Source organism: Leuciscus leuciscus (assembly GCF_965113295.1).
Source record: "Leuciscus leuciscus genome assembly, chromosome: 15".
Lineage (NCBI taxonomy): Eukaryota > Metazoa > Chordata > Actinopteri > Cypriniformes > Leuciscidae > Leuciscus > Leuciscus leuciscus.
In genome coordinates, this window is record NC_138739.1 from 31,264,280 (window position 1) to 31,279,249 (window position 14,970).

Here is a 14,970-nt window from a genome sequence, read left to right on the forward strand (position 1 = left end):
GAAACACAGTTCAGTCAAATGACAAATTCTACAAAAACACTCAATTCCCCAAAATTAAAGCTAAGCCGGCAACTGACTAAGTGGCCACTCAATGAAATAAAATAAATACCCAGACAGTCAGAAGAGGACACGTTGCAGGCCTGTAGCGTGGTTTGGGAGCGGAGAGATCTTAAACACAATGGTCGCTTCGCGCAGTGGCGCAGAAAAAAAAAAACTCACTGCTGTCGTTGTGCTGGTCGTTGTCGTCGTCCACGCCGCGGCAACGCGGTGCTGGCGATGCTGGTGGTTGAAGACGTCGTCCGACAGCTAAGCAGGGAATGGCTCTGGAGATAAGTGTTTTTTCAGACGATGCTCAAAAGGGCAACCGAGCAGGCTACTCACTGGCATAGTCTTTATAGCTGAATCGTGCTGACTAGCCGTCCACTCTTTCTCCTCATTGGAAACTCTAACCGAGTCCTTCACAACCATTAACTATTACACTGTAAACTTAGTCAAAATGTCTGTAACTCACTCTTCGTGCAGTATACAATTACATTTCATTTACCATCACACTAGGGTGACCAGATGAGATTGGCTGAAATTCGGGACGGGGGGGGGGGGTCTATGGGTCTATGGGTCTGGGGTGACGGGATGGGGGGCTTCTATGATATTAGACTGCGTAGCCTATAATAAAAGATAATGAATTTCAAACCTGAACCAAACATATTTTTATTCAAAGATCAACAGTCTGTCATTATTCTTTAGTCTGTCAAAAAAAAAAAAAAAAACATTAAAATCATGAACTCAAATGTCATTGTGAAAAGAAAAAAAACAATGACTGTTGTAAGTAACAGTGCGTAAATCAGACCTTTCAGTATAGCCTATCGCTAATAAGCTTTAACGAAAATAACGAGATAATTGTGTAGTGAAGTATTTTTTTTGTACACAGTGCCGCGAACAATCAATCACTCCTTTACGCGTGCATCACTGTCCTCGCGGCTGCAGCAACTTGCGCTCTAATAATAGGCAAAATAGGCTACAGAATATTTCGTTCTGTATTGACAGGTGCAATATTTGAAAATCGATCATATTTTTTTTTTATTATTACATTTATATCTGCATTTATGTAAAAACTTAAAATTTCAAACATCAAAATGTCATTTATTAATATGTTTTCATGTCAAAATGACATACAAACGTCTTTTCCTATTCTATTTTGCCTTGCGTGTCGCGTGAAAAATAGGCGTCGGTTCTATTTATAGCATGCACGCGTTTTCCGCGCGGCTCGAGGCGCGCCTGCGACGCGCGTGTCACGCAGGCAGTGTGCAAGCTCTAACGGACGAGTTAACCTGTTAACAGGGGAGCCGAAATAAAAACGGACACGCCACGCAGCCAGTGTGTCGCCGGCCTCAACCTCCGCAGACAGTTTTTAATGTTTATCAGACAACTACTCAAGATTTTGCTTTAGTATAATTTTCGGGACAATTAGGGCCAGATTCGGGATTCGGGACAACAGTTTAGATTTCGGGACTGTCCCGAATTTTTCGGGACGTCTGGTCACCCTACATCACACGCATTAAACTTGGTGTTTTACCAATTTTTAACGTGGCAGTCACAGCGCAGTTCTAACTCATGTGTCTCTCTCCTTCTCCCTCCTGTCGTTTTTTTAACGTTATCTTCCTGCTTCCTCGCGACCTCTCACCCTGACCCCTGATTGGATCTTTCTTCTAGGTAAGTGAATTTTAACTAACTTATTTTTTAACACACATAAACATTATTTAAACATTTTTAACAACATGAAATGTACATTTTAAAGAAAATAACCAAAATTAAAATAATGGTTTTAGGAAATACCCAAAATTTCCCATAGGGCTACATATAGTTCTCAGGGAGAAGTACATTTTTCATCTCAAAACAAATTTCATATTTTTCCGTCATTGTCTTTTGATGAACGAAAACATGTTCTATCATAGTAGCTCAAAAATGATCGGACATTACTACTCTGCTTTGCTCTTTGCAATTTTTATTTTTGGTTCTTCCTCCTCCCTGTACCCCTATTTTTACAGTACTGTACCCTGCATCTCACAAACTTGTCCTTTGTCTCTGTGATACAGTAATTCTTGTTCTTTGTTGATATGAACCTGCAACCAGTCAAAATCTATTGAGCAGTCAGTACTGTTACAGTAACAAATGGAAAGCACAATGTTCAGGGCCATACAGTTTGTTAATTGCACAGTATACAGCCTACAATGCACTGTACTACAGTATACAATACTAAAAGGGACAAAAATCAAAGGAGTAAAGATGTGATCAGTGTGCTTCTTCTTGTCTTTGGGCTGGGTCAGGCCAGGCCAGAGCACTTCGTCGACATCACAAGCAATATTGTCCCTCCTCCTTTCTTTCCCTCCTCCTCCTCTTCCTCTTCCTCTTCCTCCTCGTCGCCCACCTCGCATACGCACTCGTCCTCGTCCTCTCACATTGTTTCTTCTATCCATTCTCAGACTTTCTCCTTCCCACCTTCAACAACCTGTTTGCTCTTTGAACTGGCTTATATTGGTTGTCACATCATTTGAAACAGGTTAAATAAGTTTTGAGTGGTTGTGTTCAATCAATGACGTGTGTTCTCTATTTGTATTTGATTGTTGCCACTTGTGTTTACCAGTATGGATGACATGTGCATTAGAGTGTAGAATGTGTTTTGAGAATGCGAATGTGTTTCTGCAAATTGTGTTTTACCATGTGAAATGGTTTAAGGTATTGACAACAGACTGCACAATTAGCTAAATGAGTTCAGGCAACTGAGAACTTTGTTCAGCCAATGGGTTTTAGTGTTTTAGCAATTGAGAAAACTGTAATCCCCATCCCCTGAATTGGCTCTATCACTCTCTCTCCTCTCCACCTGTAGCTGGTGTGTGGTGAGCGCACTGGTGCCGTTGTACTGTGGCTGCCGTCTCATCATCCAAGTGGATGCTGCACACTGGTGGTGGTTGAGTAGAGATTCCCTGATATGATTGTAAAGTGCTTTGGGTGTACAGTAGTACATATGAAAAGCGCTATATAAATGCCTCTTTCATTAATTCATTAATTTCCACCACCATGTCTCCATAGCGGCTCCGTAGAAATGTATCTACATATAAACATATTAACCAATTCTATAACATCTGTAGTTAATGGAATAAGTCTGTACCTCCACATTGTGGATATGGGTAATTCCACCTTCTATCTGGCTGGCATTTAATTGCATTTTGGCCATAAAACCTCATGTTCAAATCAATGCATTGAAAACTAATAATGTACAGTAGTGTACTGTATAGACTACAGTGTCTTGTAGGGGGGGGGGGAATGCAAAATGATCAGTAACAACAAACCTTATTGGTACTTGTATATTAAGGTTTAATATAATTGATGTGTCATCATGTTAGATTTGAGCTCTGTGCACATGTGTTGATCAATGATTTGATTGGAGAACGAATAACCACTTGAATTTCACTCTGTTAATCATATAATGTGATCACATCTCTTCAGGAGACTTGGATTAAACTGCCGGAGTATGGATAATATTTACGCTACACCTAGTGCTGCCACCTTGCAGTGCCTAGCGAAAGCCTCCTGATCCCCTCGCATTTATTGAGGCGGAGATGGGACAGGGCTTAGGCCAGGGAAGTCCACTGCTGTTCCGTATGACCCACCCAGACAGACTTGGATAACACTGGGAAAGCGTGCTCTTTCGGTGGAAAGGGAGATGCTGCTGAAGCCACATCCTGCCCGTAAGGAGGTATCATGTGGAGGTTACACATATGGACTGGGCGTTTCCGGGCAGTACAACAAATGGAATGACACTGAGGTGGCTCCAGCCTATAGCAAGGGGGAGACAACACCGGTCAGTGACACGGGCTCGCCGCAGGGAGCCGTACCGTGGAATAATACACATATGGGATCGCCGTACGGATATGCTTGACCCTCAAAACGCAAAGTGCAGGAATGGTCTGTGTAGCAGGAGGATGGAGACATGAAAGTATGCGTCCTTCAGGTCGATCGCTGCAAACCAATCTCGGGGACGGATGCACTTGAAAATGCGATTCTGCGTTAGCATCTTGAACGGGAGCTTGTAAAGGGCCCGATTCAAGACTCGCAGGTCCAAGATTGGCCATAACCCACCACCTTTCTTGGGTACAATGAAGTACGGGCTGTAGAAGACGGTCTTCATATCGGCTGGAGGGACTGACTCTATCGAATCCTTTGCCATTAGGACTGCGATCTCCTTGCGAATGAAGTGTAACGAACAGCGCTGAACTTGGGCGGACGCCAGCCGGACTGAATCGTATAGCCGAGTCTGATGGTGCGGAGGAGCCAGCTGGTCCGGTTGGGAAGCACTTTTCAGGCTTCCACGAATCGGGCAAGGGGGACCAGAGGCACCACAGACGTACGCGGGGTGGGGCAGCGAAGAGGTCGGCAGGGGGTGCGTGAGAAGGCGCAATCGGGTCCTTGAACCCCATCTGACTGTCGGCTGGCGATACAAGAGGGGGCTGAGGGTGGCAAGGCACCGCCAGTCTGGCCCTCTTGGGACCCAGGAACAGAGGAATTTGCTCTTTCTTTGAAAATGGCTCACCGGAGTCCAGCAGCGGAACAAAAACAGAAACAAACCAAAGATTCTCCACCCGGCCCAAATTCTACAGGCTGCTCTGGTTCAAACCCAGGATTACATTTATATTGTATTCTTGAATTGATGTTGTAGTGTGTTCTCTGATCTCCCACAATCTCTGCATTTGAGATGTTTGGTGTTGCACACATTTTTACTCTAAAACAAAAATTTGAATACTAATTTGAATTCATATTATATGCACAAATTGTAAGATTTAATTACTAGCACATACCACGACACAGTGGTTTTGGTGTCCATCCGTCTGCATGTGGCCTCTGCTGCTGTTTTATCATACCCAGACATGCAATAGTAATATTTTTTGCTCCCAATTTCTTATCTCCCCAGAAGTAATATCTTGGCCTATACACACCAGGATGGTCATGTGGAACTTCACATCTAATTTCTGAAAAAAGAAATTATTATTTTAATAACATGCAGTTATTTTTCCAACAAATGCAGAAGTGTTTCTCTATAATCGTACCCTCACAAACAGGCTCATAATCCCACTCCCCATTCTCTCGACATGTTAATGATTTGATGTTTTCTTTTGTTTGAAATATCCAGTATTTTTCAGCGCAGGTGATCTCCACACTTTCTCCAGCTCTGAAAATAGTTTTCCCCTCTGGGTTGATCTCTTTTACTCCAAATGTGGAGTAAAAATGGATTGAATGCTGTATTTTTCCTAAAGTTAATATGAAGATGGATAGATGGATGGATAGACAGTACTGAACGGAGTTCTCTTTTTGTGTCTTATCGCGATTGAATGGACAAAAAAAATTTTTTTTTAAATCAAAATGCCCGTTTTTTGGTGAGTATCCTCATAAGCACAGTCTTAAATGACTTTAAAAAACTCTTAAATGAGCGCAAAGAGTTGGAAAAAAACAAATCAGTGTCGGATGTGTGTCAGGCCAGTTTACACTGTACTGAAAGAAAAGAAAAGAAAAGAAAAGAAAAGAAAAGAAAAGAAAAGAAAAGAAAAGAAAAGAAAAGAAAAGAAAAGAAAAGAGAAAATCCAGCTGTAACATACAAGTGCATTGCCTGTAAAATTGCCTATTTCCATTTCTTTTATGGATGACTGTGAGTACTTGGTGTTTGCAGTTACAGTAAACAAAAATAAGTTGAAGGTTTAGCTTGAAAACAAATGGAGAAAATAGAATGTGATTATTTGTCATGTTCTTGTTGTGCTGTAGAAAGGCTCCAAATAAAGTCACTGTCACGAGTGCACCGGTCGTCCCTCACCATTGCTCTGCCTCACTCTCTCACTCACAATCTCACGCTCCGCAAATTACTAATTGAACTCTCCTGTTATCAATCACCGTTGCACTCTAATGCCTGGTGTATAATTTTGGGCTGTCCCAAAAAATAATAGTAAAATAATTAATTTTGCATGATCATCTCAGTGTGTTTGCTGCTAAGACCTACATCTACTGACTAGCCAATACAAATGCAACATGAAATGGCATCTTGATCAATGAGACAATGGCGCAAAAAAACTTAAAACTGCTTAGGCTACCTTAAGCAGCTCTATTTGCAAAATTGCCATGCCAAGTTGGCCTCTTTTCACTAGCCATGACCACATCCATATTCTCCTCTTTCACTTCCTCCTCTTTTTTCAGCGCATATAAAAAACACAATTGCCAATTCATGCGATTCATCTGGCTCTATTTGTTTACTACTAGCGCATGCTGATGCTGTTTTATTCTTCTATACTAACTTGTATTGTAGCCTACGATTCAATCGGTGTCATCATCGTACAGTCTGTATGTCGTACCCAAGTTTATTGGATACTGTATATGTCATACAGTGTAATTTTTAAATGATCTTATAGGATTGCCTGTAGCATGCATAATACTCTCTATATAGGCCTACTCACAGTTGAGGATTGTCTGGCGTTTGTAAATGAACATAGACCTGTTTACCTTTCTGTTTTCCACGGATCCTCCTGCAAGTTAAGTACTTTGAGTTTCCTTGTGAGCTTCTCGGAAGCCTTATTCATGTTTACCTGTCTATACTTACCTGAGTTTACTATTTTCACGGACTCAAGAGTAGATCTGTATGTTAAGTGCATCGCATCAATGTGAAAGCTGATGATTAATCCTGTGATGAATCACTCGAAGCACATACCTGTTTGGTTCTTTATTTGATGAATAAACTTGTGCACTTGAGTTCATATCTTTCTCACTCTGTGGTCTATATCATTACAAACACAATTTTAACATTTTTATTCCCCCCTCAAAATAATGGGTAATGGGAATTCCTTGATCAATTGCACCACCAAGTGGTCCCTGTGTGAGGTTTAAAATATACACCATGCTTTTCTGGTATATTGACCGTGACAGACAAAAAGATTATCCGCAATTTGATCAGAACACAGTTATTAACCAACCAAACTCTGAACCCTTGGTTAATATGTAAAAAAGTTAATTCTGTACATACACTTTGCGATGCCACGTGTATGAGTATTTATAAATGAGATTCATTTATATAATGAACATTTCAAGTCAGTGTTTTGACTCTGAAACCCCAACTTCAGAATCCAAAATGGCCAACCCGTTCTCATCTCAGGGCGTCATATAAGGCCGTTTTGTCACGTCCTTCGGCGTTTTCTGCCCACGCATATAGCACCCTTTTGCGTATAGATGACACGCACATGGCTTTCAACCAACTTCAATGTAAAACCATCCGCGATGTAATTACACGCTCAGGGCTTCGCCAGTCGTCAATTCACCTCAACATTGACCGACTGCACAGACTAAAGACGTTTTCAGCAACGACTTATGTTTGCTCTATGATTAGGATTGCCTACACCTAATATAGGAGGTCATTGTTTTCCATTATTTATCTTTTGAGAGGAGATATTCGCCATTTTCAACACCCTTATCGTCTGTGAGAGACGCTCGCGGCTTAACCACCTCCAATGCAACCCACCCGCGTTTTACAGGACGCAGTTGGACTTTGCTAGCCAATCCAAGTGCGTGATATCAGACGATTTCAGCAACAGTAGCATGCGTAGGCTACAATTTCGTTTAGTTTTAAATAAGCCTGTGGTAGTCTTCTCAATTTAAACGTGAATGTGTGCTAGGTATCCTAACTAAAAACACGACAATATGGTTCCATCATCCCTTAATTGCCCGCAGGAGTATATTGGCCGAATTCAACACGCACCCTTTATCGTGTGTGAGAGACGCTCATGGCTTTCAACCATCAATGCAACCCATGGGCGTTTTACAGGACGCAGTTGGACTCGTTAAATATGGACGCTTGGCCAGGACCCCTTGGCGTCACTTTTTAACGCACTGGGTATACCTTTGGCGTCATTTTTCAACGTGTAGGGTAGTCTTGTTTGACTTCTATAGAACTCTGAACCGGAGCCTGCGGCGTTGAAATTTGACGTCTTGGGTAACACCGCAACCCGTCTGCTGTGCTGTGTATGGGTCGAGGCTACAATAAATAAAAATAAAAAGGAATAGACTACAATGAATGATCTATGCCAGGGCTAGTAAAATGGCGGCCCCCAGATGATATTTATCTGGCCCTCCAACTGGTTTTTGATGTTTAAAAACCCTCGCAATCTGATATCAAAGTGCCCTCTCTGCGCAAAGGTTTAGCGCGTTCGGCAACCGCATTCAGCGGTGAGTTTAACAACGCTCAACTGCAGGTAAAACGGCATTCAGAGGTGAGTTTAACCAAAACAACGCTCAACTGCAGGTAAAACGGCATTCAGAGGTGAGTTTAACCAAAACAACGCTCAACTGCAGGTAAAACTGCATTCAAAGGTGAGTTTAACAACGCTCCACGGCGTGCAAGTAATTAGTTTAATCGTTTTCTTGTCATAGGTACTGGTACATAGGTACACTGCTTTAACTAGAGCATGCTGGGTAACGTATTTTTATCGGAGGTTTGTTGATGTTAATAAATATATATCATATGCTACGATTGTGTTCAATTAATATTTTATTTTTTATTTTATTTTTTATTGATTAAATTCTCTAAATGAATAACGCTGACGTCACTGTATGGGGCGATCCCAAGGTCCATTGCGATTTCCCACTTGGTAAGTAGAAGAGTTAATTAATAGAGATGGATACTATTCTTAAATTTACACATCTAAAAACTGTTGAATCAGGACAAGAAGTTGTGTTTAGAACCTTTAGATGTGTAAGGTGGCAATTTCGTATGACGGTAAATAATAGAAGGCATTATAAAAATATAGCTTGCTGCACCAAATGTGCAGGCTAGCAAAGTTAGCTAATTGAATTCAAGTTCATTTTTGTCGCATATAATCATGTATCATACTGGGGAATGTAATATTTTCAGTATTACATTAGCCCACAACTATTATCCAATATTAGAAATGTTCAGATGAAGAACAGTTGCCAGATTGGTTTGTTTTACAGCCTAATTGTTTAAAATCCACGCAAAATTATATAATTAACACCCAAATAAATCTATAATTAACAATACAAATTAATTTATAACTACAACATTATTGTGGCTCATCACAATATGAAATGATAAATAATTTGTGTGTTTTTTCAGAGGCTATTTAAGGCTACTACAGTGAACAGTGCAACTGTAAAATTATTTTCCATTTCTGTCCTTTGCCTTAAAATAAAAAAAAAATTCCACTTGCCCAAGCCTTTTTTTATCACACATAGATCAACCCAAAACCAACCAAATGGCTGGGAAACTATCCAATCTGGCAACATGAAGAATACTGGTGTAAAATATAAGGTGTTTGATTCTGAATTGCTGAATTGCAGGTCCTTCAATTTTGCCTGCTCTTTATTCTAATCCCCCACCACACATACACACACAGAAACACACACAATAAAGGCACTTTTAAGAGCCACGTCTGTCTTGTGTTTTTCTGTAAGTCATGATGGCAATGGCAGAAACTGCAGAGTACCTCTGGCCTTATCTGAAACTGGCCATTGATTGCATACAGTTGAAGAGGAATGTTTCTTGCATTGTACTCCAACTCCATTAAATGTCCTTAAAATAAAATTGATATATTACTGATGTTTCTAATAATTCAGTGGATTTAACTAATGTCTGATAACTGCTTTTGTTCATTTCAGGTGAGTAAACTTGAAGCTGTAGGATACAAGCCAATTTTATTTATTGGTAAGCCAGATAAAAGGGCTTCGAATAAATGGATTGCAGAAATAATAACCCATCTGCACCCCACTCCTGTCACTAAAATTATTTTGGAGAAGATGCGGAGGGCCTGTGAATTTATCTTGACAAAATGTAAGTAATGTTTTGATTTAGAAATTATGAATGTTTAAAATGTATATTTCTTTGTTAATATGTAAAGATTTTAAATGAAAGTAAACTTGTATTATAGCAACCTCCACAGCACAGCAACCGGAGAGTCAAATGGTGCAGCAGGCGGAGAGTCAAGCGGCGGCGGAGAGTCAAACCAAGGAGTCTGAGACTGTATTTGTTCTTAACCTTGTTCCTCTGTCTTCCCCACTCTCTCCAACCTCTCTCTTCTACTTCTTCTACTTGTACAACTATTCTTCCTTCACTTTCTTCCAAACTTCCACTGCCATGCTCTAAGTCTTTGCAACAAATGAAAAGGACAAACACCTCTGCCTCTTCACACTATTCTCCCTCTGTCTCTCTTCCATCTCCGTCTGCCTCTTACATTTCCACGTCTTTGTGTCAGGAAGGGCCACGTGTGAAGAACAGAAGAAAAGGTAACCTTTTGCATGGTACATCTTACCCCACACTGGTAATAAATTTGCTCCCAGTCAGAGTTGACTTCATGTAAATTTGATTCATTGGGCTAACCGGGTCATTGGTAGCCAGTTCACAGTATTTAGTTATTTAGCTGTGGCCAATGTCCAAGGCCTGTGGTTAATGTCAGTCCCTGACTTAAGGTCCTTCCACACTGAGTCTGAAATTTTCGTATGCGTTTTTCCGTATTCGTCATTCGGTGGCTCTGAATTGTCAAAACACCATTCCAAATTCTTGCTACTGATCCGAAAAACGCAGAAAATCGAACCCGATCCTATTTTTTTATGACGGCAGTGTGTAAACGTGATTGACAAAACATATTTATTCGTCGTATTTCAGAGTCAGTGTGCAAGGACCATTAAGCTAAGAGGACTTTGGGAAAGCCAATCCTGTACATTTTGCTTTCAAAAACAGGGACAAATTTACTTTGACATGAATGAAAAGTACTGCATATTACCTCACATGTGAAATTATAAATTTGAACTGATTTAGCTACAAAGCATGGCATCATGGCTTAATAAACTTTCCGTGTCTTTTCATCATTTCAGGTTGCCGAAAATGTAGTAGGCAGAAGGTTTTCCTCTTTGATCGAATAACTGGGGAACGGATAAATGAGGTAAAATGTGTTCTGTTAGGCTATGTTCACACTTAGCGTCTTTTTTGACAAGAAAAAGTTGACAACGGCGTTTTTTTAGCAAAAAAAAAAACGCTGGCAGCGTTCGGTTACAAATAGCAGCCGAGCGCGTCTTTTGTGGCTGGCGCATATACTGACGCGTCTTGACCATGCGTCAACATACGACGAAAAGGGTACCCCCATAACGTCCATATGTGACGATTCGGGTTATGGGTAGGTTTAGGTATGCGTTAGGGCAGTGGTTCCCAACCTTTTTTTGTCTGAGACCCCCTTTTTCCCAAGAAAATATATTAGGGCCCCCCTTCACATTTAATGATATTTTCGCTCTTGTAAGCTTGCAGCAAGGATGACAAAATATGTTGTTTTCAAACAAACGGTATGTTTACTATAACCAGATATGTTTATGCACAAATAATAGCCTATAATATTGAAAATACATTAACAAAAACATTAGTAGGCCCTTTGTAATTTAAAAATGTAAGCCTAGGAGTAGCCCTAAATTTGCCCTATTTTAAATGCAATAACAAAAATATCAGTATTCACACTTGTGTGTAGGTAAAAAAAGAATGAATATAGGCTATTACTAAATGACTTCTGTCTGGGGCCTCAATACTTGCATGTTATTTGTGAGGCTTTATCAATGTGAGGCTTTATTTTTTAGGCTTTTGGCGCTATAGCGAGCGATAATAAACTTGCGTTTATTAACAGAATAATGCGTCTTTCGGAAGAACATTGTAGCCGGAACTACTTCTCTCTCTGTGTGCGTCTATGACGAGTCACGCAGGTACTGGGCTACTCCGCAGCGGCAGCGATCCGAACCAGGGTAAAATAGTCCCAATGTAATCACTTATTATAGGTGTACCATAGTGATTCAGCATAAGACAAAAACACGGTTTGGAAAATGGATTCATGATGAACTCGCTCATTATATAAATTTTTAACAGAAAAAAGTTAAGGACTTTTATTTAATACAAATTGCTCAAAACTTTTCAAAATATGACGCGACCCCCCACAGAGCACGCTGAGGCCCCCTTGTGGGCCGCGACCCCCCTGTTGGGAACCAATGCGTTAGGGTACCGCTCGGAGGCGCTGCTGGTGCGCTTCTGTCTGCGTCTCATATTGACGTTAAAGGGGTACCCTTTTCGTCGTATGTTGACGCATGGTCAAGACGCGTCAGTATATGACGTTTTGGGGTGAGACCGGGCTGCTATAACAAGAGCTGCAACAGTAGCCTAGTGCTGTGTGATGCAAAAAATGTCGAGAAAGAGAAAGTTGGCTCTTGCGTTGGCTTTTGAAGTTACCGGGGAGGAGAATGTCGGTTCACAAAGACGTTTGTGGGTGCACGACAGACAGTTGTTCTTGTTGTTATGGAAACGACAGGTCTCGCTACTCGCTTGTCATTGGTCAGCTGTCAAAAAGGCGCTTGACGTAGGGCGTTCTTTTCAGAAAAGTTGAACTTTTTTCAACTTAAAAAGACGCTCTGAGCTGCAGAAAAAGACGCCGGCGGTGGCGTCTAAAAAAGCGCTCAGGACTTTTTTGAAAAAACGGTTTACTCCATAGGGTTATAATGTAGAACAGACGCTGGCAGTTTGAAAAAAGACGCTAAGTGTGAACATAGCCTTAGGCTGCTTTCTTGTCTAAATGACTGATTCTGACCTTTCAAAGATAATAAAACAATATGTTATGCCCTAATCAGTGATTGCTAAAACAGTTAAAATAATTATTATTCGTGTTTTTGTGTGTAGGGGAAAGCCGAGTTGAAAGTCCACTGGTTGCCATGCACTGTGTGGTAAGTCATATTTTATTTATTATTTAATTCTCAGTACTCAGAAGCAAATAGCGATGAGGTGGAGGCATTTGGAAGAGCTAGATCCGGCAGGTAGGCCCTTGTAACCTTTAGGACATGCATTCCGATGATGAAAAATTATGGAATAGTCTTCCGAGCATTCCAAAATCAGACGCACTCTCTCAGTCCAGACTAAAGACAAATATCTGGACTGTCTTTAGTCTGGACTGAGAGAGTGTGTCTGAATTTGGAATGCTCGGAAGACTATTCCATAATTTTAAAGACAAATCGGCGAATGATCTACCTCCTTGTCTTTATTTCGAATATTCTATTTGTAAGATCCTGGAATTTTGTGATTAACACAATGGATTGTAGGTAATGAGGAGCTGAACCATTCAGTACTTGCTGAGTAATTAATAGAACTCTAAAATTAGCTGACAGACAGCCAATGTATGGACAATAAAATGGTCCTGATGTGATCTGGTTTTACTGTTTCTAGTAAGTTCTCTAGTGGCTAGCTCTAGCTCTGAACTATCTTATTTATTGAGCCTGCAGCAGGACATCCACTTGGTAATGCAGTACAAAAGTAGCAGTGTTTCATGCACACATAAATTAATCTTTCAGCATCTGAAACACTTATGTGTCATAATTTAGTTGTTTCCTGTTGTACATGTGTTGGAAATGTGATTTTCCTCATCCCACTAATGACAACTTCATCCCTCAGTTTATCAGAAACATTTTGAAATCCGTAAATTGAGATACATGGCTTTCAATGTACAGGAACTGTGTGGAACATTGTGTAACTAGAGCTGCCAGACAATTGTAGTTTAGTAAAAAGTACAATAGTTTCCTGTGAGATGCAATGTTGTATAAAAATGTGTAAAATGAAAAAACACCGTAAATTGAGTGAATGTACTCAGTTGCATTCCACTACTGGGCTTAACCAGGGTTAATGCTACTTTAACAAACATAAATACATTTCAATGAACTCTCTAAATTTAACCCAACAGGTTTTTTTTTTTGGTTTTTGGTTTTTTTCTCTGTGTTCTAATGAATTTTTTTGCACTTATGATATTTTACAGTGGCAAAACCTGGGATGACACATGGGAGCCTGCCAGTGAATTCCTGCATGTTATGCCTAATTCCCCACATCCCAACCAGCTTTCAGCATGACAGCCTAGTCACCTGGACTCAAGCACCCTTAATTTCTTTTCTTTTTTTTTGTGAGTTTTTTCTTTTCTTTTCTTTTTCTTTTTCTCTTGCTTTTGTTCATTAAAGTTTTTTGCACAATACCCAGTCTCTTTTTGTGTTTATTTTCTTAATGGTGTGTAAAAAAAAAAAAAAACTTTTGCATTTTCAATAACTGCACAACAGCCAGGAAGTGTGCCATGGAGATCATAAGGGAGAAAATGAGTGCTGTTTGGCATAATGGCATTCCCAAAGGCATTATTTGTACTTTTTTTTTTAATTTTTTTATATAGTTTAGGTAAGTCTACTTGAACTATTTGTTTGGTATGCCAGCCATGAATACATACCACAGAATACTCCTAAAGATATTAAAATGTTGTAATCCTACAATTTCCGATATTAATTCCTTTAACATTTATAATTGTAATTACCTATTTATATTTGCCTTTTTACAAAATAATGTAAAATTAATCATGTAAATATATATATTGTTTTTATTTTGGGGGGCAAAGTGTTCTTCAAAGGGAAGAAAATAATGTATTTTCTGGTGGCAGCCTTGCATCTCCTGGGTTTTTTTTTTTTTTTTTAAGAAAAGAAAAATTAAAGTCTTTAAATAGTTTGGCATATCAATACATTTTGGGAAATTAGTACAAAGTGTGAGCGCAATCATCTTTAAATGTTACAGACGCATTTTATTTGATTAAGAGATTAACTTACATCTGTTTAAAACAAATACTGCATGCTAGAATAACTATCAAGAGTAATTTTCTTTCTGTAAGATCCCTGTAGGGTTACATAACATAGGTTACATAGCCTATCTTCAGTCAGAACTGGGAAGAGTCTATTTTTTTATTTTTATTGCAGAACTTATACATAAATGATCATGGAAATAAAGCGTTGTTGTATATCTTTCAATGAAAAATAACAACAAAATAAATAAATATCCTGGATTTGCGTACATCAAAAGTCGGAAGAGCCTGTAAATACCATATATGG

At 39.7% G+C, this 14,970-nt stretch overlaps 2 protein-coding genes and 1 long non-coding RNA gene across 5 annotated transcripts in view; 1 reads left to right on the forward strand and 2 right to left on the reverse strand.

The window, feature by feature from the left end:
* The window catches only part of LOC309476671 (complement factor H-like), a 139,557-nt gene that overhangs the window by 108,374 nt on the left and 16,213 nt on the right, over window positions 1–14,970 (reverse strand). The gene's annotated exons all lie outside the window — the stretch shown is intronic.
* LOC309476746 lies at window positions 4,631–5,284 on the reverse strand. Its single transcript, XR_014198329.1, has 3 exons — window positions 5,103–5,284; window positions 4,854–5,024; window positions 4,631–4,775 (listed from the first exon to the last, which is right to left on the reverse strand). It is a non-coding gene; the product is annotated as an uncharacterized lncRNA (long non-coding RNA).
* Window positions 9,956–14,078, forward strand: LOC309475016 (uncharacterized protein). Its single transcript, XM_082137635.1, has 4 exons — window positions 9,956–10,326; window positions 10,915–10,982; window positions 12,746–12,789; window positions 13,869–14,078. Exons 1-4 carry the CDS (start codon window positions 10,200–10,202, stop codon window positions 13,957–13,959), a joined length of 330 nt encoding a protein of 109 aa, XP_081993761.1. The 5' UTR covers window positions 9,956–10,199; the 3' UTR covers window positions 13,960–14,078.

What these genes read in the sequence shown, in the direction of transcription:
- LOC309475016 (XM_082137635.1), top strand. Translation starts at nt 10,200, where the DNA reads ATGAAAAGGACAAACACCTCTGCCTCTTCACACTATTCTCCCTCTGTC. An exon ending in CTGGGGAACGGATAAATGAG is followed by an intron (nt 10,983 to 12,745) that starts GTAAAATGTGTT and finishes TTTTGTGTGTAG; the next exon opens with GGGAAAGCCGAGTTGAAAGT. An exon ending in TGGTTGCCATGCACTGTGTG is followed by an intron (nt 12,790 to 13,868) that starts GTAAGTCATATT and finishes GATATTTTACAG; the next exon opens with TGGCAAAACCTGGGATGACA.